The following is a 26516-nucleotide window of genomic DNA, read 5'->3' on the forward strand; positions in this document are numbered from 1 at the left end:
GCCTTTTCTACAATAAACATTTTTCAAAATGTCCGATGAGTCTGTTATTTTGACTACCTGGAGCAGAGCTGCATTAGTGAAACAGAGGAGCGGAAGGTGGAGGTCGATGTCGATAACTGGGCTGTCCACATCGTCTCTGGACGGGAGAACCACTTGAAGAGGACGAAGACTGAAAGACTGAAGAAGAGAAAAGCCTTTTACTGTTGAGGTCTACAGTAGAAGGCAAGAGGGAGCGGTGAAAGAAAAGCAGGAATATATCCAGACCACATGCAGCTGTCCAGGTGGGGGCAATGGAACAAGGGACAGCTTGGCTGAAAACTCCTTGATTGCTTCTTCAACATCAGCCTGCCTCGCTGTCCGCAGCTGTACCAGCAGACTGGAAACAATAAAAAAACAAATTTAATAGCAGCAGCAATGGAAAACTGATCATTACAGACGTCCTATTTAAAGCTAGGCGGCTGATTTCTGACATCCAGTTCTGTAGCTTAGATCCCAAAACATTTATTCCAGATTCCATAAGCATTCATGCAAAGATTCCTTATTTTCCTTTCCTGGTTTTACGATACAAATTAAAAAGTTTACCATTAAGTGATGGATGGTTATGCATCTTTCTTTTGAACCTAAAAAAGTGTCTGACTTGTTTAACAGAACAGAGAACAAGACCTTAAAGTATTTGTTTATATTCTACTTTCATTTCCTATAATTAGATGTGCAAAATACTTCTGTCAAATGTAATAATTTTATTATTTAAAATATAATTTTGTGTAGCTTTGCTGACATGAGATGTAAAACCAATTGATTGAAAGGCAGCATCACTTTGTGTGAAAAGAGTCAGGTCTATATTACTTCCATAATGATGATAGTCAACATTAATATCTTTATTTTGGATCTTTTGCAGCAGGTTTACAGTGTTTATAGATTACATATAAATATGTTAAGCAGTAGTCCAAAGATCCACCCATTACCAACTAAATGTGTTACCATGACAAGCAGTCTTTTAGAGCGTTGTAGTAGGGGAACTTGGAGATGATGCACACAGCAAAGGGAGCATACAGACGAGACTTGGCTGCATTCCATCTGTGGCCATTCTGCAGAGAACCTTCCTGAACAGACTGTTGAAGACAACAATACTACAGTATATCACCTCAGAATTGATCGTCTTCAATGTTTTGTCGTTCAATCTGTAAAAGTGTTTGTACCTGGACAGCTCTGTAGTACTGGACGACAACCCCGTGGGTTCGATTACCAAACAGGTCGGTAAAAACCAGGAAGTGATAAGCGTCGTCTTTCTGTTCACTGGCTAGCTGAAGACCGCCTGTGAAAAAATTATAATAAACGGTTGAATGATGATATCAAGACTTAGAACCCAAACCATAAAAGGTTTTTTTAGCAGCTATTGGAACAAATATCAAAAGGAAAACAGAAATGGGGCAAAACGGTAAGAAAAAAGAACAAAGCTGCACTAAATACTGCTAAAATGACTGGTTATAAGTGAGGTATATTATTATTTAACCTGTTTCGATTTAAGAAAAAGGAGAGAGTACCAGGAAAACAGAGCTGAGGCAAAGCGATGAGGTCCAGATCTTTTGGAACACTGATGTCCTCTGTTGCCGACGAGGTTTCGGCACGACTGCGTGAATCTCCATTAGACACTCCCTCTGCAGGACGATCTCGCCTCTTCTGTAAATTGCATAAAAAAAAAGAAAAAAAAAGATTGGTAAAAGTGTTGTTCTTTTTATATTCGTTTAAAATGAATCCATCATTGAAGAAAACCTTTTTGATGAAGCTTCTTCTTTTCTGCACGCGGCTAAAAGCTGGACCAATCACATGGTTCGAGTTGGACTCTTTGGAAACGAAGGGCGGAGCGTGGACCTGCAGTACCTCAGGATCCAACAGGGGGAGCTCGTCTAACTTGGTGTGCTGTAGGGGCAGCAAAATTGGATGCTTCAACACAGATTAGGGGAAAAAATATACAACAAGGGTTCATTATTCCATCACTATGAAGATAAACCACTTGATGCAATGTATAAATCCCAAACCAATCTAAAAACCGATTTATCTACTTCTGTTGTTTTTGCCTTTTGATTTAGTCAGTATCTGCTGCCTAGGACAAATATTTTTTGCATCTCACTTTGTCTCTCTGTAGACACACTTGCTGTATCTCTCGAAGTTTATCGCTGGGAGCTCCAACCACAACGCAGGCCTCCAGGAGCCCAGACGGCAGCTCCGCCATCACATCAAAGTTCACAAACTGCTAGAAACACACACACAAAGGAGACATTTTGATAAGATAGCATCATTATTAATATTTATCAAACATATGTACATATGAAAATATTTTTTATATATATAGTTAAATGTACAGATTTGGATAAAGATTAGCTATGTGTGATAAATTATATCCATCCAGAGTTACACTAAAAAGATAAAGTTAGGGCTGCAGGTGACCTTTGACCTGTTATAACTTAAAGGTATAGGGAAGGATGTTCTTTTTCTGGGTGGATCATCTAAATAAGTGGTCCTCCTAATTGTCAATCATTCTGGTGATATGTTTACGTAAGGCTGTCCTACCTGCTCGTCCCGTTAGCCATCTTTTTCTGCACATGCACACTTTCAGGCGTATATGTGTGGTGAGCTACGGTTTCAAAAAGTCAATGAAGCTGGTTCTTTCTTACTGCGGTTCTTTGAAAATGGCCGAGGGTCATGAGAGAAAAAGTGTCTACCAAGTGTATGATGCACTGCTGCAGCGGCTGCAAGGTTTATACTCAACAGGTATAGTTGTACTATCTATCTGGAGGTATAAAAGTATTCTACCTTTATATTGTAACTTTCCAGGGAAGTTTATTTATTTTGTTAATTTGCATCGTTAGTAGTTCTAAGGTGGCCACAGATCCTTATATACCCCGCAAACACATCTAAATTTCTGCAGCACACACAGACATGCATGTCATGATTTTTTTTTATGTACCAGTACTCTTATTTGCAGGGAACGTTTTTATGAATAAATATGGGTGAGATTAGATCCATCCGAGCGACCGTCGTACCATTGCACTTTTTTTTTTTAAGTGGAGAGGGCGGATCTTTTCAAAAATGAGGGAAAATCCTCCCCTATATCTTTAATATACATTAGGGCTGGAACAATTAATCAGATAAATCGATTATTGAAGTAATGATCATCTAATTTAGTAATGAATTAATTGTTACCTGGAGTATAGAGACTCTAAAAAAATATCTTTAGCTGACACTTTTAAGTGTAAATATAACAAAACTGGAAATAAAAAAAAACATAACCTGAAAAAAAAATATCATTTTCTTCTCTCAATGTGCTCTTCCCAGAACTCCTCAAGTGGAAACATGGGTTTAATTCTGCATTAGAAAAATCTTCTTTGAGGAAACTTTTAAATATTAATGAAAAAAGAATTGACAAATTAATCAACTAGTAAAATAACCGTTAATTGCAGCCCTAATATATATTAATACCTGCTACAAAACCAGTTTTAAAACTAGAAAAGCACTGAGAACGCAAACCTCCAGCAAGTAGAAGATATTGCCCCATATTGTGACTTATACCTATAGATAAAACTCTCCATCTGGATCATTACCAAATTTTTTAACAGATTGTTTGTTGGCATGAGGCGCATCCCTGGTAAAAAAAAAAACTCATTAAAATCTGTTAATAACTTTTCAAGCAGTCCTGCTTACAGATAAACAAACACACAAAAACATAGTAACTCACCTTTTACTTGACTGGAAACATCTGACATCACCAAACAAAAGGACTCAAACTGCTGTGAGGGTGCACTGATGGGTCATCTCAAAGATAATATCCCACACAGAGTTTTACATAACCCAAAACAACAGCTTGGTTGAATGCATTTGCAAAACATAAGGAGAGTCTATTAAAAACTATCGGAACCTTTTGTCTCATTAACCTCATGGAGCGTTACATTCGCAGAGCAGATGTGTTGAGTTTGGCTGCTGGTGCGAAAAACCACAAAGATCACCAGAAGAATCAAAACCACACACAACCAGGTTACTGTAACTGAACCTTTTTTTAAATGTTTTTTTTTTTTTTTTTTGGCTAGTTTCCTGTATCCTTTTAGATCATCTTTTATATTGAAAGTAATTTGGTGACATTCAGTGATATTCACTATTGTTGGTGATCCTTGTGAACCATTTGTTAAAAACGGATCAACTCTTTGTCTTTTCCAGGATTTTCAAGGTTGAAGCAAAACAGAGAGAAACATCTGTGATGATTTTGGACAAGTCTCTCTTATATTTTATTCCAGGGGATTTTTTAAGGTCTTGAAACATGGAGTGCTTTAACCAAGGCCCAAAATAGTAAAATCTTTATAAGAAAACTTTACAATAAAGATTATTTAAGGCTTATTGGGTGTTCATTACTGTGACATTAACTTTATTTTGTTTGAATCATTTGTTTATAGTCGAGAAGAAGGACAAACCAGCTATAATTTGATTTACAAAAATAGTTAAATAATGTGATATTTGTTTTAATTATGTTGAGATATTTCCAAACCTTTGGTAAAAAAAATGTTCCCTTTTTAAATCACTCTGTTTTTACAGCCCTTCAGTTCAGTCAAAAGAAAATGTTTTAATTTACCTAAAAATAATACCGGTAGATAAAAATTTTCTTCTTTAAGCATGTGAGTCATTTATCTGATCTTTGATATGATTACAGATCCTCTACCAAACATAACGGAGGGAATTAGATTGTTTTTCCCTAATTCACCTAAACCACGTCTTACAAAAATGCTTACATTTTTTTTCTTCTAAAAGTTCTTCAGTGTAGTTAAAAAAACATTTAGAATAAGGATTTTTCTTGTAAAACTACAAACAAAATAGTTTCTTTTAGATTGAGTCTGAAGGTTGTTTATGGAGAGAGACTGTTGATCCCTGAGTTCCATAAAGGACTTTGGATCATTTTTACATCCATTAATATTAAAAATATATATAATATAGAAGCGATGTCCGACTGCAACTATTGAGCGATACTAATATCAATACGATGACAGCACAAATCATACTTATCAAATATAAAAAAAAATTGATCAGGTGACATTACTCAAACAGAATATCGAATGATGGATGATGATGTCGCGGTGAGGAAAATAAGTATTTGAACACCCTGCTATTTTGCAAGTTCTCCCACTTGGAAATCATGGAGGGGTCTGAAATTGTCATCGTAAGTTCATGTGCACTGTGAGAAACACAATCTAAAAATCACAACATAAGATTTTTTAACTATTTAATTGTATGATACAGCTGCAAATAAGTATTTGACTGTCGATCATCTAGAATTCTGACTCAAAGATCTGTTAGTCTGCCATCAAAATGTCCATCTCCACTCCATTAATTATCCTGAATTAGGTGCACCTGTTTGAGGTCGTTAGCTGCAAGGAGACACCTGTCCACCCCATAAAAATAGTAGGAATCCAACTACTAACATGGCCAAGACCGAAGAGCTGTCCAAAGACACTAGAGACAGAATTGTACACCTCCATGAGCCTGGAGGGGTTACAGGGACATTGCCAAGCAGCTTGGTGAAAAAAGGTCCACCATTGGAGCAATTATTAGAAAATGGAATGAGCTAAACATGACTGTCAATCTCCCTCAGACTGGGGCTCCATGCAAGATCTCACCTGGAGGGGTCTCTATGATCCTAAGAAAGATGAGAAATCAGCCCATTACTACACTGGAGGAGCTGGTCAATGATCTGAAAAGAGCTGGGACCACCGTTTCCATGGTTTCAGTTGGTAATACACTAAGACGTCATGGTTTGAAATCACCCATGGCAAAGAAGGTTCCCTGCTTAAACCAGCACATGTCAAGGTCTGTCTTAAGTTTGCCAATGACCATTTGGATGATCCAGAGGAGTCATGGGACAAAGTCATGTGATCAGATGAGACCAAACTAGGACATTTTGGACATAATTCCACTAAACGTGTTTGGAGGAAGAAGAATGACGAGTACTGTTCCAAGAACACCATCCCTACTGTGAAGCATGAGGGTAGTAGTACCATGCTTTGGGTGTGTTTTTGTGCACATGAGGGGCCACTGCACAGTATTAAGAAGAGGATGACTAGGGCCATATATTGGGTGATTTTGGGGAACAACCTCCTTCCCTCATTTAGAGCATTGAAGATGGATGGAGGCTGGGTCTTCCAGCATGACAATGACCCAAAGCACATAGCCAGGATAACCAAGGAGTGGCTCTGCAAGAAGCATACCAAGGTTCTGGGTATGGCCTGGTCAGTCTCCAGACCAAAACTTAATAGAGAATCTTTGCAAAGAGCTCAAACTCTCAAAAATAAAGTTATATATAGTCCACAGATAGCAACCATAATTGACAAGCTTCTGTAAACTACATTTATTTCTATGCACCAAGCAGTTGTTTGGACCTCATTTAGTTTCGTCAGGTTCCCATTAACAACATTCATGCCTGCACGCTCATCTTCCTCCTGAAGGTGTTGCTGAATGCATTAAAGGGTTCAGGTCAGGCCAGTTTTTTGGCCATTGTCATTCATCTAGCCTTTGGTGCTTCAGCAGTGAGAACTAGAGACCACATTAACTAGAAAACGAAGTTGGCATTTTCATGAAAAGCTTTAACGAGAAGGGACTGGACTTCATAAAGACCCAGTGGACCAACACCAGCAGATGACAAGCCAATGCTCCTGATCCTTTCCTACAGGTAACAAAGGACTAGGTTCTTCATTGAGGCATCTTCTCAAAGCAGCAATTACTTAACACTTTTTACCTTCAACTAAAATTTCAATGAATACAGCATTTACCTTTTCACAGTATTTTATCCTCCAAGACACTGATATTAGCATTGACTTATTGCAAGTCATAATTATTCAAATAATTCACTGTCTAATGGATTTACAGTTAAGAAATAAGTGCTAATCTTGTAGCCATTTCCTGTTTTGTGAAGTTGAACATATATACTTCCCATCACTTGCATTGCATTGTTGTCATTTTGAAGCTAAAGGCTGAACCTGTGTGTCATGGAGTAGTGATTAAACATATCAGAGACTCTGGCCAAGCAGGCAAAATCTTCAGCCAGTATGCTGCCACTGTGACACAGACAAAATGTTTCTACTAACAGCCTGTCTGTTATCTAAAGAAGCATTTTCTGCTCCATCTAATGGAATACAAGATTAAAGATATTCAATAATAATTTTCATTGTGTGGTGATTATATCAAACATTTAAAGTGCTTTACATTTTGTTTGCACCCCAGGTCTTTTATTATTCATTTCTGTTTGTATGTATGGTTAAAAAACTACTTCAATTTACAATATAATCTTAATAAAGACAGTAAACCTGAATAAATAAAGAACTATACAAGCATTTTCCAAATCACAAAGGCATTCAATTATTGGTCCCATTACCATTAACCAGAGTCATGCTACGTTCACACTGGAAGCGCTTTGGGCAGCAGAAGCAGCCACAAAATCAAAAAGTCCTGCAGCGCATCTAGAGCACCTAAAGCAGCACGTCTTGATGCATCTGAGGCGCTTCACAAGCAGCAGCTGCTGGAGTTGGAAGCAATTTATGAGGCGCCACATCAACCAATCGGAGAAGCTGATCCGAGGGTGGCAGGCAGACAGACACAGTGCTGTTGATGCAGATCGATATGATCACTCCCCTGAAACAGTTTATAGACGCCTAAATTAACTATCAATGTAGAAACCTACCGGCAAAATGTCTTCACTTTTATTATCAACGTGCCTGCAATTTATACCACATGCCTGAAAAACGCTAACATCTACTTCCAGCTGCCACAATCAGTGGGGGAAAGCCCCCAGAGACGCCCGGGCCTGAGGCAGCTACCGATGGGGACTCCCAGTGATAGCGCACCGCAGGTATGTGGGGATCTGAGCGGCTCCAACAGAGAAATACTAGTTCAAGAAATGATGATAAACCGACTGTCCAGACAACGATTTCAGTTGGACTTTCTCGCTTAAAAATATATTAAAACTACATTTTATGAGCTTATCACAGCAAATATAGCAAAGCCGCTTTCTGCCATTGCATACAGGAGCAGCGGAAGCATCAGATGCATCTGGACACACTTTATCAGACTTCAGGAGGTGCATCTGACCTTAATGTTAACCAGCATCAAAAATGAAGCAGCAGGCGCATTTACCGTGCTATGTTCACACCGGGTGCGATGTGAGCATAGCATAAGGCACCATCCTTCCTTAAGCCAGCCCTTTAGGTGGTGGTAAAGTGCTTTAAAAGGGTTTAGTTAGGACGCAGATCCATGCATGCAAGCATCAGTACGGTCCTGCCACAATGGAATCTTGGCAAAACTCACACAGCCCAAATGTTCTACAAGCAGCAGATATCTTGGGTTTATTTTGATCGAGGTTATAATCTATCAGATACAGAAATGTCGGCTTGCACAAACAGGGATCGGAACACCAAAAATGGAAAGGTTTTATATGTTAATAAAATCAAATGTCTCAAAGATAACTTGAGATCTGAGCATTATTCACAAGTATTTAAACAAAAACAACAATTTGATGTCAAAAATACTTGAATGCAATGAAAAATACACTCATACAATGTAGTTTCATGTTTGTTTAAATGTATAAAATAGAATTAGTGTGTTGGTGTGAAATTATATTAAAATAGTTTTACTTGCTTCTGTGTCTATTTTAATCTACTTCTAATAACAATAATTTCTCTTACTCTAGATTTTAAAATGTACAGTATTTGTTTTTATCATATTCTTAATGCCAATGAGTGTAAATTTTTACTCTTTAATTTTTTTTTTTCATCTGCATGTTTGATTCTAAATAGTATCACATTAGCATCGAGAAAACAAAAATAAATATATATAAATAAGAAATGCTATAGCTGAATTTATTTTACAGGAATTTACAGCAAAGCCACTTTTTTTTTTATTATATATACTATTTAATTGAAGAAAACTTTTGCATTTTTTTTTCCATAATTTCCCCTCCTTCAATCTATTAAACGTTCCTTTCATTCCTGTCTTTCATGTTTCACTTTTGGTTTCCACTCTTCTTTTTTTGTTTTATTTTGTTTTGTTTTATTTCTATTCCTTATTTCAACACAGACTTTTCACCATTGTCATTCATTCCTTCAGGTCATTTTGTCCTCTGACAAACAAGCCTGCAGTATCATGGAAAAGAAGCACCTGAGTCATTTATAGCCCTGAGGATCCCTCATTAAGAGCAGTTTTCAATAGTGCAAATGTGGTTATATCAACAAAATAAGAAACTACTATCCAGGTAAAGGAAATTTTCTGCTGGAAAAATGTAGTATTTATGCAAAATGAAAATATTGGACATTTGCAAAGTAAAGAAAATGCATCAAAATTAACATGCATTATTTTAAGTTAATGCAAATACAAACTGTGCCTTTAATTTGATGTACAGCTTTGATTGGTAATTATATAGGACACATAGAATGTAAAAATCTTATATATTGGTAGTGTTTTTTGGTTTGCTTGCTTTATTTATTTATTTTTTTTCTCCACGAGCACAAAATATAAAAATAACACTGGTGACAAAAGGGGTTAAAAGTCCCATATGACACCCTGATTAGCACCACATGAGATATTTAAGTTTTTTTTCTATTCCTCATGGGAAGAACATTAATAAAAACATTTATCTTGAAAATTATTATGATTATTTTGTACGAATGATTAGAGAAAAAGAAATCCAATAATGAATACATCCTCTAATCATGTTTTATGGTAAGCATCCCCAAACTCTAAACTGACTTCTAAGGAACCTCATAAAAGATCTAATAAGCTATAATCCTTGTAACACAGGAAGAAGGTGTCCTCTTAAAACCAGCAACATGCGGCATAAACATGCAGTTTTAATAGAAACCAGACCAACGTTTGCGGTAATGAGGAAAAAAATAAAAAACTTTATGACCTGTGTTGGTGACCAATACAGCAGGAAAATTGGCCAATTCCTCTGTTCGGGTTTAAAACTTTTACATTTTTCCCCCCATAGTTTACAAAAGTGCGCATTTATAAACGCTGAAACTGATTTTGGCAAGTCTAGTTCTCTTTGTCGTTTGAAAAACCTTAAGGCTTTATCGGTCAAATCGCTTACTTGGCTGAAATAAAAATAAATTGTGGCAAAAACCAAACCCAGAGGTAGAAATGAGGTAATATTTTTCCTCCCTGTAAAGCCTTTATGATTCACTGCATATAAACCCCGAGAAAAACAACTTTCTACGAATAATTATGTCAACTATGGTAGAAATAAAGGGAGTGATGAGTCAAAGTCAGCTTCTAATCTGTGACTGACCTTATATTACTCGATCATTTCCAATGGGTTCGGTTCCAGCGCTCGGTGCGCTCGGTTCGCTTGCTAACACAGCTCCAACTCGCGGTCATAAAGCTGTTAAAAAAAATCCAGGGACACTTTGCTGCGATTCAAAAATTACAGAAACACTCAATGGTTTGCCGCTGGCTCGTCAAACCTTGCAGCAATATCATTTTCCTGTTCAGTAGCTGTCAAAATAAAAGTTCTGTGCTTGACCAGCGAGATGTGTTAAAATGAGGAAATGTCGCCATCTTCTGTATGTTTAAAGTACTGCAGGTTTTTACTTTATTCAAATGGACCTCTCAGTCTTATGTGACGTGGACAAAATTTATAAGAGCTGACCAGTGTCTGTCTGTCTTTATAAAACTGAAATGTTACAACTGCAAATATACAGTCATTTGTTTATATTACTGTTTTTATGTAATTTTTAAGTTTTCAAGGCTTCACTTAAAAAAATGAAATTGTCTAGAATTTTGTGTGTACAAAATGACAAATTATTCTGTCTAAGTCTAAAAGAAAGTCCAGGATTAAAGCGCATAATTCAGTGTATTAAGTAAGCCACAAAACCAAGGCACACTTTTGACATATATTTAACACAGCTGCAGCTTAAGGCTAAAAGATTGTTCAATGAACTGGATTGGTGAAGTATTCATTGGACCCAAAGGATGAATAAGTTATAAGTTTCTTCCATAAGTACATATCATAAGGAATTTTAGAACTAAACTAATTTCTTAAAATTGATGCATTTGCCCTTAATCTGAACAGCTAAATCAGATGATCTGCCAAAGGAATTTGTTTTCCCTCCCTTAAAATCAGTTAGATACAATGAACATAAAATAAGATTATTGAGTTTTTTTCTCATTGTAAACATAAATGATCCTATTCCATTGGTAAATTGATCCAACCTGCTTAAGTCAGGGGGGCAAATACCATCATGCAATGAAGGATTATGAACTGCATTAATTTAATAGTTAATGATTTAGGGATTTCATGCTACTTTGGTAAAACAAATTAGGCAACAAAGCTGTAGTGGTTCTAGAACAGAGGCACCAGTTATTTTTACACCAAATAAAGACCCCTGATATAGCAGATGAAAACATGATCCTATCTCAATATTGCTGAGGCCAAAAGGACATCACCATATTCTTGCAATAATTATTAAACTATATAAATTAAAAATGAGATCGTTCCAAGGGACCAATGAGTTCAGATTATATTCCAATGCCTATGATCCTAAGAAACAGATTTTGTAATATGTCAGCAGGGGCCAGGACCTCTCCCACGGCACTGGCACCCAGTTGGCCCCTATCTAGAATTACTCTTTTTGAATATTAAAATATGAATCTGTTCACATGTGAAAATATGACAAAGTTAAAACTTTACCTTGACTGATTATCATCTTAAAATATGTTATAACATTAAGGTCAATGCTAGTTAGGTTCCTCCACCAGATAGAAACAGTAAATAAGTACACCTACAGGTTGGAGGTTACTATCTGGTGACCTGGTGCAGACAAAGCAGTCTAGACTCTAGAGCACAATGCTCTGAAAAAAAGTGGTGGAATGGATATATATTGCAACATTTTGCACTATTATTCTGTAGCACCATAGAACTATTATACAATTTTCAGTTGTTTAATACAAATTATATATTCCCAAAGTTATTTATGTCAGTTGTATTTTTGCTTGTCTGTTTCTAGCACTCTATTGTAAAAAAAAAAATGATGATAATAATTCTAAAACAACAACAACCTGCGTGTAAAGCTTTTTTTGTATTCAAATAGCTCGTCACCTGTCAAATCTAAATACCTGTAATGACATAAAATCTCCACCAGATGTCGCAGTAGACCCTTCTGATAAAGGTTACCAGCGCTCCTTTGATCAATCCGGGAGGGACTTAGTACAAACTTTAAAAGATTTAGAGAAGAAAAATCCACAAAAATATTTAATTCAGCATCCGAATATAGTCAAAAATACCTACCCAGTCCTACTTTTTACATTATTGACTTTTGAACGTATTCAAAAAATAACCTGCTATTATTTTAATAAATGGCTTAGCATAATCAAATGTAACATAATTACAAAGAATTAAGATTAAACACTGAAGTGGAGTAAATTTTTGCTCTTTCAAAGATGTAAATGTTGTAGGTGATAAAAAAATGTTTTAAAAAAATAAACAAACTAATTCATAACGCATTAGTTTCATGAAAATAAAAGTAATAAAGTACTTTTTTGTAGTTCTCCTGCTAAATCCTTTTATTGTCTCCGGTTACAGTTCAGTTGAGTAGAGAAAGCACTAGTAGGACTTTAAACATGAACACATCCATTCATTCATGCTGCTGTAGTCTGTGCCTGAGGCCAGGCTTTTCCTGCGTCCCTCCCTCTCGGTGTGTGCGCCGCTCCGAGCGGCAGCCATGTTGGAATGCTGGATGTGGAGAAGGAGGAGGAGGAGGAGGAGAGGGGGAAGCAGGAACAGGCTGGTGGGGGGGTGGACAGACAGGAGCTCCGTAAACTCTCAACAACTCTCAGCTCTTCAGCCTCATATAACGGACTCTAACCGACAATAAACCGCTTCTTCCCGCCGGAGAACCGCAGAGAAACCTTCGGGAGGAGACCTGGAAGAAGTAAGTGATGTTCGGCTCGCGGGACTGTTTCCAACTGCTAAAAGAAATGACGGGATGCGTCCTGGAGCTAGCGCTTCCTCTCTGTTAAAAATAGGTGAAATTCACTATTTCACTTCCTTTTTCTTTGGGAAGATAATGGATACGTCAGCTAAATCATACTGTACTATATCTGCTTTCCCCATTATTAATATTTAAAAGAGTTGAAAAGGTGACTGCGCCGAGTAGTTTTCACTTCACAGTAAATAAGAGGAAAGGATTAAGCTCCATTTAGTCGCAGCAGTTTGGTTACCCTGACACATTTCTCCAAAAGAAAATTCAACTTTATGCTCAATTTTATAATATAAAGGAACTTTAAAGCTTAATTTCCCTTATTTATCTCTTTATTTTTTGCCATTTATGCTGTTTTTCCCCCTAATTAGAATGAAATGATGTTTTAATAAACATTTTAACTCGGAGTTTATAATAATAAAGATTTATTAATGAGTTATTAGACTTAGACTCAGCTTTATTTATCCCTTGGGATTACTCCTTCAGGGAAATTCAGAGTTAAAGAGTGAAAGCAAGATAAAAAAAATACCACAGACAATATGAAAAGAGTGTATAAAGTACAAAAAATATAAAAGAGAAAAAAAAAGTTGGAATGTGTTTCCCTTAAATAAAAAAAAAGCTGATCGTATTATATTTTCCTTTTATATCAATGTCACTACTTAAATTTTACTATCAAATGTGCCACACTTTCAGATTCAAATGTTTGGCCTATAGAATATTAAAGGGTTTGTTATAAAACCATCATTTGATCCAGATAAGATTAACCTTCCCTCAAATGCTTTTAATTTAATCCACGTAAACATTTTGATGTTTTCTTTCCAGAGGTGTCAAGTAACGAAGTACAAATACTTCGTTACTGTACTTAAGTACACTTTTTATGTATCTATACTTTACTGCATTACTTATTTTTCTTCCTATTTCTGACTTCTACTCGTTACGTTTTCACACAAGTATCTGTACTTTCTATTCCTTACATTTTTAAAGCAAACGTTACTCGTTACTCTTGGCTCATGTTTAATGTTTATAAATATTTATTTCAGGTCATGTGCGCCATCCAATGCAGATCATTGGCGCCATCAACATATAGTGAAAACTAGTGTAATTGGATGAGTCATATAACGCAAACACTCATTGGTTAGCTAAAGGATTCAGAAAAAGATATTGAATTGTCTAAAAGGTCGAACACAGGCGAGAGCGTATCTGGAGACGGAGACCAACAAGACCTCCCTCATCCATGGCCCTATCTCAAAGAATTTTTCGAAATAGTCGAAAAATCTAGCTTTCAATTCATATAGTGGCATCTGGCTGTTTTTTTTAAGGTTACTTTATACTTTTATACTTTAGGTAGATTTTGGAGCGCATACTTTTTTACTTTTGCTTGAGTTGATACTTCAACTTTTACCAGTGTTTTTAAACTGCACTATCTATATTTCTACGTAAGTAACAAATGTATGTACTTTTGACACCACTGTTTCATTCCCCCTTCATTCACAATTAAATACAATTTGTGTTTACCTTAATCCTTTTTTATTAAAAACAAAACATGTTAGCTTTACCTGTTAGTATGAAGTTAACCTAAAATTTGGATTATTACAGTTTTAGTTACAAATATTGAGTATTTATTGTGGTTCTGATTATATAAACCAATGAATCAATTGTTCCTTTAAGATGATTTTCAACATTTCCTACTGAACTGCTTTTTTCCCTACCTGCTAATTCTGTGTTTGATTTCTTTAAACTCGGTTCCTAAACAAATTACATCTAAAGGAATTTTACAAGACAAACAACTCAAATTTCAAGAGACACAAACCTCCATCTAGATGCTTATGACCAAATCAGCCCATTATAGCCAAGTCATATGGATAGATAGATACAGTTTAGTGCTTGTTATTATTATATTATGTAAACTGGGGGTCAGTTTATTGCAGCACTGAGTTGTTCTGCTGTCACTCTGGTGTCTTTTTGACCAGGAGGAATCTTTGAATTTATCAAAAACAACAAATTGATGTCACTGATAAAATAACAGCCTGGAAGATATCCACGCTTCCTTTGAATGCTAACATTGAGCATATGAGGATCGTGTTTTGAATTATAGATGTTTTGGTGTTCAGCGCAATGATTGGTGCCAGAGGAGTTTTAGAGACGGTGTGTTCTGCTCTGCGTATTCTCAGGTGTGAAAAAAGGTTCTCTGTTTGGCTCTGCTTCATGTCCTTCATGCAGGAAAATGCTATTGAGCTGCTGTATCTCAAAGACACTGGGGTTTCTGATTTACCTGGAGCATGACGTTGGTCGCTTTGATTTTCATATCTGGAATGCTGTTTTATGTTATTTTGTGATCCTGAATTTAGAATATACATTTATTTGTTCCATTGCTGATGTACTTTATGATTATATATTAAGTCACATAAACCCAAAAATCAAGACGCCAATAAACGTTATTTCCTGCAATCTCAAGATAGCCTTCAACAGTATTCAGTTTACTGAAGTAGCAGGCTAAAAATGATGATACAATTATGTAAAATCCACTAGGACTAAAACAATTAATCGGATTAATCGTGATAAACTGATTATTAGAATCATCGTCAACTAATTTGGTAATCAATTAATTGTTAACCGGAGTATAGAGATTCATAAATGTGTCTTTAGCTGAAAGAACAACCCACTTAGAGGAGTAATTAAATCAAAATTGTAAAAAAATATATATATTTTTTGGATTTAAGAAAAAAAAAAATCATTTTCGCCTGTCAATATGCTCTATTCAGAACTCCTTAAGTGGAAAAGTCTTCTTTAAGGAACCTATGACTATCCGATTATTAGTCGATTCATCAAAGGAATAATTGATTTGCAAAATAAATAAATGTTTTTTTGCGATTACAGTGGGGTGTGATAATGTGTGCTAACTAGTCTTTACTCTTATTATTATTATAGCTGTGGTTGTTGGGCTTTTCAGGCTGTAAAATTAAAGGGAAAGATAGATTTGTGTGCAAAGCTTCACCTTTTCTAATTCAATCCTTCCTTTGGCAGGACCAAAGCAGGCCAACACAGGCGGGCCTTGTTTGAGTGCACGCTTATATCTCTGCATATGTGTGTATAAATTGCAGAGCAGTGCAGGAGGACTATATTTATAGAAACACTTGACTATACTCAGATCCTGAAGGGGCAGTCCACTAACCATTCAGATATGTGTAGTGTGTATTTTTTTCATCTGTTCTGACTCTTGATGTGTTTTAAAGGGATTCTGTATCGTTTGTGGCGTTTTGTCTACATAGAGCGCCATAGAAAAAGGCGACTGTAATGGAGCCGCTGGTCTTATGTCATTAGCTTGCAGTACTCGGTGATTCACAGTGATTCTAACAAGTGATAGCACTCACTGCAGACACATGCTATCTGCAGAGGCATGCAGACATCTCAGTATGTGTGTGTCATGAGGATTTCATGAAGTAATTTGACTTGGGAGAGAACCACAACTCTGCCCTTGTTTCTTTGCTGTTTGAATGTTTTCCAGGCAAACAGAGTGGTTGTTTTTTTTTTCTTCCCCTAAGCAATTGGCAGCCTTGTAACTACCTCAGCTGTTTTTTCAGTCCTCTCCAAATTTAACATTGCTTTTGGCCCCCATCAGATTGTGAAGTTGGGAGGGAAAAAAAGCATGAATGAACGGTTGAAATGTGCAACTGGTGGTATTTGTTTTGGAAATCTGACTAACGGAGTGTTTGTTTACTCATGTTCATGTACAGTATGAGTTTGAACAACACTCGCATGTGTTCATTTCCAAATACTTGGCATTTTCAACTGAGCCGACTGAGGGAAAAATAAGAGCTGAAACGGGCCAACTTATTTTCTCTGGTAAAAAGGAGTATTGATTACAAGAATTTTGGGGGGGAAATGCAAAAGAAAATTGTCAATATTTGAAAAGGAATCCTGGCCGCTATTGTAGAAATTTGTTTATAAATCAGAAACAAAATAATTTGTTATTACCAGGTTCTCACAAAGGAGATTTGACCAGATTCTGATCAGGGAAAGAAAGTATTTCTTGAAGATTTCTAAAAGAGGGGTCCAAAAATAATCCAAAGACCCCAGGACCAATCACAGAAAGGCTCCTAATGACAAGCAGCTACATCACTGGTTCTCTAGAAACAAAGTGATAATGCACCAGGCTGGAAATGGCATCACTGTGTGAAGATAAAGCACGTTGAAGCTCATTAAATAACTTTTTGACAGTCTGTTAGTATACTGAAATGATGGAGTTTGATCATATAAGGCAAAAGGATATTTCACAGTAGCCACGTTTGGAGGAAAGTTAATGGATGTCACATAAAACACACAACTGAAGGAAGGATAAATGGGGAAATGATTCTTGTTAAGAGTGTGTAGATAAAACAACTAAGAAAAGTCTTAATTGGTTAAAAAAAGAGAAAAGAATAGACATAATGGTCCAATCACATATGCTGTTAGGTTTAATTTGAGTTTTTGTTTGAACTAAAATGGAAGATAGAGAAAATAATCTTGACAAAGGATGAAGTGGGGATGCTCTTAAGAGGATTTAAGGTGGCTTTTAAAAAAGCTGTTTTAGTATAGCCTTACAAGGATTGTTTTGTAGTCTTACTTCAAGCGCAGACGGATGCCTTCTCTGCCCGGTTACAATGTGTCTTCCTCGGCAAGCTTTGCTGATCCACCGCAGTACTCCCATCATCTCCTGCAGTTAGCACATAGAGGCTAGCTCCAGCCAACCGCAGCCTCTCCTTGCTCTGCCTCTATGGCTAGGTTTTCCGATGTACCATTCTACTACTCCCGGGCTGCCGTATTCTTTAACCTGCCCTAAAGTGTTCTGTCATCCCAGTGGACTAATCTGATCTGTTGCTGTTCCTCTGCAGTCAGCTTCTATAGCTAGCCCCAGCCAGCTTTAGCCTCTCCCCGCTGGTTCTGTTTCCCAGTGGGCTTCTTCGCTCGGCCTTCTCTTCCGCTCTAGTAAAATACCCTGCCAATCGATTTGTAAATCCATGTCCGTCATGATGAGGTAAAACCATCGCCCAGCAGACTCCAGGATTCGCCAGGCGACTTTTCCTGCTTTCGCTGGTCAGGCGAATTTCAAAGCCAGCAAATTTAAAGGAAACTGGCAAAATCTTCGCCTAGTTTGTGTTGGTGGTGAACGCATCTTAAGACACTAACTGTCTCATGTTAGATGAAGATAATGCTCATTTAAGGTGGGTTAGACGCCTCACAGAAGGGAGGAAATAGCTCCAGCTAATCTGCTGATCAATGCAGGTGAACTAGAAGCAACTTTTCTGTGCAAAAGTAAAAATAACAAAAAAAAAACTTTTTTTTTTTTGTTTTATTCAGTGAATAAATGGATAGCAAGTGGTGGACTTTTCTTTCAATGAATGCCATAATTATAGAGTTTGTGTTCTACAGTTAGCAGTTATTTAATTACTTATTTAGTTGAAGATTATTTCAATAATTGCGATTAATCATATTCATTGTTTGCACCCTAAACATGTTCTCTGTGCTGCTTGGCTTTATCACCCCGACACTTGCTGTGCTTTTCATTGTTTCTCTACATGTACCAACATATGGGGTGAATTTCATGTCCATAGCATGTTATTGATACATACTGTATAAACTGAATGAAATGCTCACATGCCCCAAAAGTTATTTCCCCTGCCCCACATACAAATGCATCCTATTTATGCATCAAAGCAACATATTCATGATCTGTCTCTCCTAAACGTATCCCCCCTGAATCCCACCCTCATGGAGGTGGTTTGAACCCTGAAGGAAAGGGAGAGTTAATGTGTTTGGGTGTTTAGAGATAAGAGGCAAATTTAACTCCCATTCCCTTTGCTTCTGGGATGCATTCAGGAAGCAGGACCCCCACCTCCCCCACCCCTTCAACACACACCACATTTTTGGAACACTTATTGTACATCCTAAAACATGCCATGTCCCTCAGGAGCCTAAAAGGAAAACGCCTTCTTCCTCTGAAAAGCAGCTACGCTGCTCATGCTTTTCCTAGTCTTTATTGCTATGTTATAAGTGCGTTTATTTATTGTTGTCGCTTTGCAGTTGGGCTGTTGTTTACTCAGTTTAACTTAAATAAGCGTCATCCTTGTCTTGTCAGTCAGTCTTTTACGTCTTTAAGGTTGGATTAGTTCCCTTACTGTAAACATGTGTGGCTCCATTTATCTGTTGAGGTCAAGTTATGCAGTTAGATAATATGGTTGGAAAAAGCTTTCTTTACCAGTTATGTAAAATCCTGTCCTGTTTCCATATTAAAGTATTGCGTTTGACTGTAAATGTCTGGCTACTTTTTGATGTCCAGTTCACACTGGCCAGTCTCCGGCAATCATTTTAAGCTAGGTTTGTATTTAACTACAACGCTACAATCCTTTTAAATTCATGTTTGATTATTAAAAGATTTTATTTAAATAAGTCTAAATCTTCAGGATTGTATTAACCTTATTAATTAACAGTCATATATAACTGTGGAGCACTGCTTATCAAAAGTATTTGTAGCTGTAGATACAGAGAGTGTGTGACTTATCAGCATTTTCATTCTTGCACTTTCATAAATGAATGCGGTTTGCTAGCTGTAGGACCTAAGGTTTGTTACAATGCCAGGAAATGACATCACCGATGATGACTTATCCATCCTTGGGGCACACACAAGTCGTTTTCACTTGAAGCATGCTGCCTTTGGTCCAGCGTGTCAGAAGAGGGTGTCACTAGTGTAACAACTGCGTTATACACAGCATGGGAACAACAAGCAAAGCAGTGCACCTTCTCCAGCTAAAAATAGACTGAACTAACGATTGTTGCAGGATTTTCACTGAGCAGTGATTAAACTCTAGTGCAGCTTAGATGTTTTAAATGAATTGCCTCTCATCCTGTGAGTGGGTATGTGGCGAAGCTTAGATGTCATGTTTGAGGGAACAGTCTGTGTAATTGCGCTGGAGTGAGTCAGAATGCTCAGAGAAAGAAGTAATTGGTCTGTTTTTATATGGACCTATGTGATCATGACATTATCTCCTAAACATGAACCAATATCTTTGTTCTGCTTCTTCTGCACCATGTTTACATTTCACAGTGGCTTTTACACATGAAAGCTGCTCGCTTTTAGGTTTATTTTATCTCCTGTTGTGTCTTCTGGTCATGAGTCTTCTGGTCACAATATCCTAGGATATGCCTCACACAGTGATAAACGTTTTTAGAAACAAGGGAAAATTGTCACAATGTCTTACAAAAGGCAAAGGGTTAAATTTATGGAGATCGTTTCATGTGTTTTTAAACCAAATCTAATCCTGTTTACTTTTTTTTTTGAAAAGGTTTAAATCCCCCTTTACCAGAAAGATTTACTCGTAAACTTACATAAACTTTTGAATACTCCTCTACTGCGTACATTTATTATAGCTATTTTTAAATATTATGAAAATGTTTATTTACAAGTTAAGTGATCCTTTGTGAAATGATTTTATGAGATACGATTATGATGAATAACAATGGCAATCGTGTGGGTACGGAATAGAATAGAATAGAAAATCCCTTTACTGTCCCACAATGGGAAAATTCTGGTGTTTACAGCAGCAGAAAGAATACAGAAAAAACTGGTGACCCAAATGTGGACCATAGAAAAATATATAAGAATAACATAATAGCAAACAGTTAAAATATAAACAATAAAATACTGTACCTTTTGTGTAAAGTTAAAGCAGCACATTCATTTATTGAAAGTTAAACTTTCTTGAATCTCCATTATTTACATTTAGCAATAACTACTTTAATTATTGGTTTAATTAGAAGGAATCTAGCTGTGATATTTGACTGGTCGACTCTTTTTTGATACTTCATTGACCCACTAAAACTTGAAACCAGAATAATCAATTCTTAAAAAAAAAAAAAACAGATTGGACTAACTTGCAAAAAAAAAAAACGTTTAAAAAGTATTTTTAGATGTTTACTGACTGCTAAATTAGCCGGAACTTCTAACATTTCAGCATTCTTGGTATTATTTCAATGTTTAAATTTTTTTTTCATAAAGTTGATCACAAAAGTGTTTTTTGCCAAAACTACTGTTTTACTTTAATCGTTTATACAGATCTTCCAGAGGTGGCTCAATATGATGTAAGATAACTGCCAATAAATAGGTGTCTAAATGTTTAACGTCATTATCTATAACATCTATAAAGTTAAGATTTGAACTTATTCCTTGTTGTGAACTCTCCAATACTTGTGACATCAGACGTTTTATTCCATGAAACCCGAAATTTAGAAGTTATGAATATAAGTTTCAAAGTTAAAAATTTGCTAAAACACAACAGCGCAACAACGAAATCACAAATTTACGACTTTAAATTTACAACTCCTGATGAGGCTGTTAAACTCCTTATCAGTAGTTGGCAGTAACGTACCAGAAATTTTTCACCAACTAGCTTTAAATGAGATACAAACATAACAGATGTTCAAACAGTGTACTGCACAGGAATAAAAAAAACAAAACAATTTAATTAAAGATATAACATATGACTGATGGGGCGTTTCTAAAAAAAAAAAAAAAAAAACTATTTAATTAAAGATATAACGTATGACTGATGGGGCGTTTCTCAATTCACGAGAACGCGAGTGCGTACTCGCGTTCTAGTCAAGTCCGTTCTTGGCGAGAACGCAGGAAGATCGGACTTGACGAGAACGCGAGCACGCAAGCACGTATGTGTATTGGAGCAGAAGCGTACTCGTGACGTCATCACAGGCAACGTTGTTTAGCATTTCTTTAACAGTCAAAACTATTTATTCCCTACACAAAACATTTTGAAAACAATATTTTTAATTTCTAAAGCTTAAAAAACATTTAAAAAAATTACCAAACCGCAAAAAACCGCCATCAGAACGAGCGGTAGTTCACACATAACTAGACCGAGAGAAGTGCACTACAGACGGGGTAAATTTAGCCCTGGCTGCAGTTACCCTCGGAGGTCTGCTGGTCACTCTGGTCCGCTCAACGTCGGACTTTTTTTTTAAATTTCGCACTAACTCTGTAAACAGACCACACAGGGAGGCTTCAATGTATAATGTTATCGCCTCAAACAATTTCAAAACGTACTTTTGAAGAACAACAGCAGCAGAAAAGGGAATGTTTAACTTAACACTGTGAGCGCTGTCTCGAATGAAGCTGCGGCCGCGGGGCATTCTGGGGAAGCGGTCAGTCTGAAGAACGCACAAGTCTGCTCTGATGCATGCTCGATAAAGAGGGCGGGGTGAGAACAACATCCGGGGATTTGATGCGTTCTCGATCTGGCGTTCTCGAGAATTGGAACGGTACTCGGGCTGAGGCTGATGACGTGTCACGAGTACACAAGCACACGAGAACGCTCAAGAACGCATATTGAGAAACGCCCATGATTTTGTTTTCCCTTTCTTCTTATTCTTCTCATTTAATGCTGGCTGGCAAAGAATCTTCAGGTGAACTACTGCCACCAAGTGGTAAGACCTATAACAGCTTCACCAGAGAGCGTAGACTCCTACAGTATGCATACATTTATGATTCACAGTTGTAAATTTTTTATTGTTACTTGTAAATTTTTTATTTGTACTTTTAGTTTTGTAGTTTTGGAACATCTAAACCTTTATTTCTCACAGATTAAACATCTGATCCAACTATAAAACTAGTTGGATCAGATGTTTAATCTAAACCTTTATTTCTCACAGATTAAACATCTGATCCAACTAGTTTTATAGTTGTATACAAACAATAAACTAAAACGTATTCACGTTTATTGACTTACATTTAAAAATTCAGACTACTATTCATACTTTTTTATTGCTATTTATCTTATCCCATAAATTAGTGTGGTGTTAATTACACCATTATGTGCAGTAACAGCATTAACTGTGATTAATAATAGTTTAAATAAAACAAGTTGATATTTCTAACAGTAATATTAAATTTGGACAGTTAGAAAACCTCCCTCTGCTGTTGACACCTATGATAGTTTTAATACTCTACTTAGATGGTGGTGCTTGATATGCATGGTATATGAAAAGTCTTTATGGTATTGGAAGGATAAAGGAAATACAGGAATGGGAAAAAATGATTTATAAATTTTTCATTTGGTATCATTTGGTTGTTAATAATCTACTTAATAATTACAGAAAAAAGGCCAGGCTCAGTTAGAGGGACTAAGAGGTAAGATTGGGCTAATTTACATCTTCAAAGGTTCTTGTATGCAAACAAGGAATAGGAAACTAAAACCTTTTCAGGCACCAAGGTATGATCTTTATCAAAAACGTTCTGGTTTAGTCTTAAGTCTGTGAAGTGCACTTTAAGCCTACTTTAAATGATTTAGAATTAAAGTTTTCCTACATGTCTGTCTTTGCACAGAATCCTTAGAGATACCACAGGAATTAGATAAAGCATTTAAATCACTGTAAATTAAGTATCCATTTCCCAAGTTCCATCTTGGTTTATTTAGAAGTCTGGACATGTAACAGTTTCTAGGAGTCTAACTGTGCTAATTGTGGAGCAGAACCACAATCGATATGGAAAGGATTTTACCACCAGTCTTGACACAAACTGGAATAAACTACTTTGGTCCACTAATAAAATGACACTAAAAAGGATAAAGGATAAAAGGATCCTACTAAAAGGATATATTTGGAAGATAAAATTTATTTTTGTAGTCCTGTTTGAAGGTCACAACACTTGAGGTCACATGTGTTCATTAAAAATGAACTTTTAGTCAAGAAATGTAATACTTTTTTAATGTTATGGTCCTTTCAAACAAGCAAGATTCTCACTGGGATCCTCTTTCTTATAAGCTGTAGTGGTATAAAGCAAAACAATTTTTTCAATTTTGTCTGACGCACCCATATCTTCTTTTTTCCCCCCACTGTACCAGATAAGCTGCTCTTATTTCTTGGGTCCTTTTCTTCAGAATGGGAGGATACGATAGTATCTCTCTTTAATACCCAAACAATTAATTGGACTCAGGGAGGAGTCAGTCTGAGGAGGAAAGCCCAGCGACGATGCTTCATTATAATGTGTTGGAAAAAAAGGCACTTTGACCATTGGGCAGTTCGGAATGACAGACCAGCTTTTCTGGAACTCTTTCAACATGGACCCTCCACCTGTGCCTTCAAAGGTTGCACACTCTATTGTCTAGGGGGCAGAAGGACATGTGGTCACCTGCAAGCGAGCACACAAATGGCAAGTCTAAGTCCATGACAGAGTTGAAGGGCACTGACTCAAGGTTTTGAGACAGGTTTCCTGCGCATATGTGCACAAAATGTGTTTGAAAACATTGTTTCTGCAGCCATTACATTCAACGTAACGTATCTGGCTGATTTCAGTTCTTCTGTTAATCCCCTCCCGAATATGAAAAGAGCGTTAATGTAAAGAAAAAAGAAAAGGAATGGACTGTTGCTTCATTTTAGAAAGTTGCATGTTTACATGAAACTAAATACCACATTTTATTTCAAAAACAAGGTCCAGGACTTCTGGAGGAAGAGATTTTGGTACATGCTTTTTAAAGCCTAGAGAGAAGATTCTTTTGTCCATGATAATCAATGGTGCCATACCATCAGCTGAAGCCATCTATGAAGACATTTCTGAGGTCATCATGATTCCCTCTCCTGTGGAGCTTTATGGATCTGCTGATTTCATTTTTTTTAGAGGAATTGGCACTTTTCCAAACTTGCCATTGCCAGTTTTAATGACCATGATGTCACAGTGCTTGATTGACCCACAGCTAGTCCTGACCTAAGCCTAGGAAGACCCAGTTTTAAAGCAACTTAAGCCTCCTTGAAGGAGCAATGAGCAATAATGCATACTTTTAAATAAAAAGAAGTAAACATTTAAGTAAATATAATTAACTAAAGTAAAGTAAATTTAAGAACTAAATTAATCTTTTTAGATTTTATATTGATGTCTTCACACACCATCTCTCTGATGTTCTCCTTTTTCTTATTTACAAGCCATGCATATATGTCCATGTGAATAGCTTTAACATGACCTAAATGTGGGCTAGGAGCAAAATGGTGGAGAGCGTCAAGTGGATTCAGTCCTCACCTGAAGATGATTATTTGTTAATAGGAATTCCTTATATTATTATGAAGTCATGTTAGCCCAAAAGGTGATGCTGATCACTCCAATGCAACAAGATATTGATGCAGTTATTTAATAGTGTATTATATATGGTCATACCTCATGCATTGATTTATGTCAAGTTTGTAATGTGGTCACTTTTTGAAGTAATAAGCCTTAAGATTGGCATCTGTTCTTGTATTATAATATTCACTGCAAGGGAATTATTTTTGTATAATATATAAGATGTACTTTTTTTTTTAATCAAATTTGTGAAATAAAGATCTTTCCATCAAAATTTCAAAATAGTTTAGAGCCAAAAAAATTAGGTTCAAACATATAAAAAAAAAAATCACTTTAAAAGGCAAGAAAAGCTCATGGGAATCCACCTAAACATAACTGGCTGATATTAATGATATGCTATAAAAGGTTTTGTCTTGTTTAATGCAAATCATGGAAATTTTTCTATGAGTCATTAAGAGAATTAAAACATCACACCTGTCTGCTCAGTTAGCTCTGTGACCTAAAGTCGTCTTTAGCTCGATCCGTCGAGCCATGCAGTCGGTCAGAACTATGATAACCTGCTGGGAAAGAGACAAAGCTCACCTGGATACATGCCATGTAGATGACATCACTCTCACTCAGCCTGGAGTCCCAGCATAAACCCAGCTGAGGTCAGACGTAGGGATAATCCAGCAGTGTCTGCCTTTGAGTCAGTGTTTAGAAAGTCTGTCTTTGCATTAGTCACCAGCAGGCTCGCCCTGCTAACAAAGATTCATTGATGAATTGTACTATGGCTGTTTGTTTTCAGCACTCCTCTTTTCACTCTTTGTCATACAGAATATTATAAAGGATATAGGATCAGTTGCTCCTTCCTTATGATTTGTACATACGCTCATTAGCCAGCTTAGATCCATTCAAATGTAGTTTTTGCTTTGCTCTATTTTTTGCTTTGGTTTGTATAAATAGGCTGTATTTATAGTAATAAATCTGTTTGTTCTCCCATAGTAAAAATGCTTTTTTTTATGTTTGAAGATGTATATTTTAAAATGCTTTGGATGGTTATATGAAGTGGAGAACAACTCACCAGTTTAAAAAGCTACTCCACTAGAGGGTGGTGTTAGTGCAGCCATTGTGAAGAAGGGACTCTCAGCAGCAGCGTAAAGCTTAGATATACCTTCTACGTGTGTGAGTGTGTGTGAGTGTGTGTGTGTGTGTGAGTGTGTGACATCTTGGCCTGGTAATCCAGTGGCCCATTAATCTGCTTTACTTCTGAGTTTCTCTCATCCTGTCTGATTGTTGCTTTCTTTCTTTATGTGGAGATAATGGACAAACATTGAAGCTATGATCAAAAATAATTGTTAACGGATATTTTGTTGTGTTCATTATTACAATGTTGGCAGTGATATGAGATCTATTAGGTATTTTTAGTTTAAAGG

The 26516-nt window shown here is 36.5% G+C and overlaps 2 protein-coding genes across 4 annotated transcripts in view; one reads left to right on the forward strand and one right to left on the reverse strand.

Moving 5' to 3' along the window:
• LOC107096194 (DENN domain-containing protein 3-like) overlaps positions 1-10375 on the reverse strand; it is a 34726-nt gene extending 24351 nt beyond the window's left edge. Inside the window, exons 1-8 of one of the 2 annotated variants that reach the window (XM_015392744.1) lie at positions 10319-10375; positions 2132-2251; positions 1774-1920; positions 1545-1680; positions 1200-1315; positions 982-1112; positions 265-376; positions 58-177 (exon numbers count right to left, since the gene is read on the reverse strand). In XM_015392744.1, the coding sequence (XP_015248230.1) occupies positions 58-177; positions 265-376; positions 982-1112; positions 1200-1315; positions 1545-1680; positions 1774-1920; positions 2132-2233 (864 nt within the window). In that variant the 5' untranslated portion in view covers positions 2234-2251; positions 10319-10375. Of the gene's footprint in view, positions 1-57; positions 178-264; positions 377-981; positions 1113-1199; positions 1316-1544; positions 1681-1773; positions 1921-2131; positions 2255-10318 lie in introns of both variants that reach the window. The other variant, XM_015392745.1, reaches the window with a different exon arrangement.
• A 2426-nt stretch (positions 10376-12801) lies between these two features.
• The window catches only part of LOC107096201 (focal adhesion kinase 1-like), a 79376-nt gene continuing 65661 nt past the window's right edge, over positions 12802-26516 (forward strand). The window contains exon 1 of one of the 2 annotated variants that reach the window (XM_015392760.1): positions 12802-13053. In XM_015392760.1, the coding sequence (XP_015248246.1) occupies positions 13014-13053 (40 nt within the window). In that variant the 5' untranslated portion in view covers positions 12802-13013. The remainder of the gene's footprint in view (positions 13054-26516) is intronic. The other variant, XM_015392768.1, reaches the window with a different exon arrangement.

The sequence above is a fragment of the Cyprinodon variegatus genome, unplaced genomic scaffold (genome assembly GCF_000732505.1).
Source record: "Cyprinodon variegatus isolate N-32 unplaced genomic scaffold, C_variegatus-1.0 Scaffold605, whole genome shotgun sequence".
Classification (NCBI taxonomy): domain Eukaryota; kingdom Metazoa; phylum Chordata; class Actinopteri; order Cyprinodontiformes; family Cyprinodontidae; genus Cyprinodon; species Cyprinodon variegatus.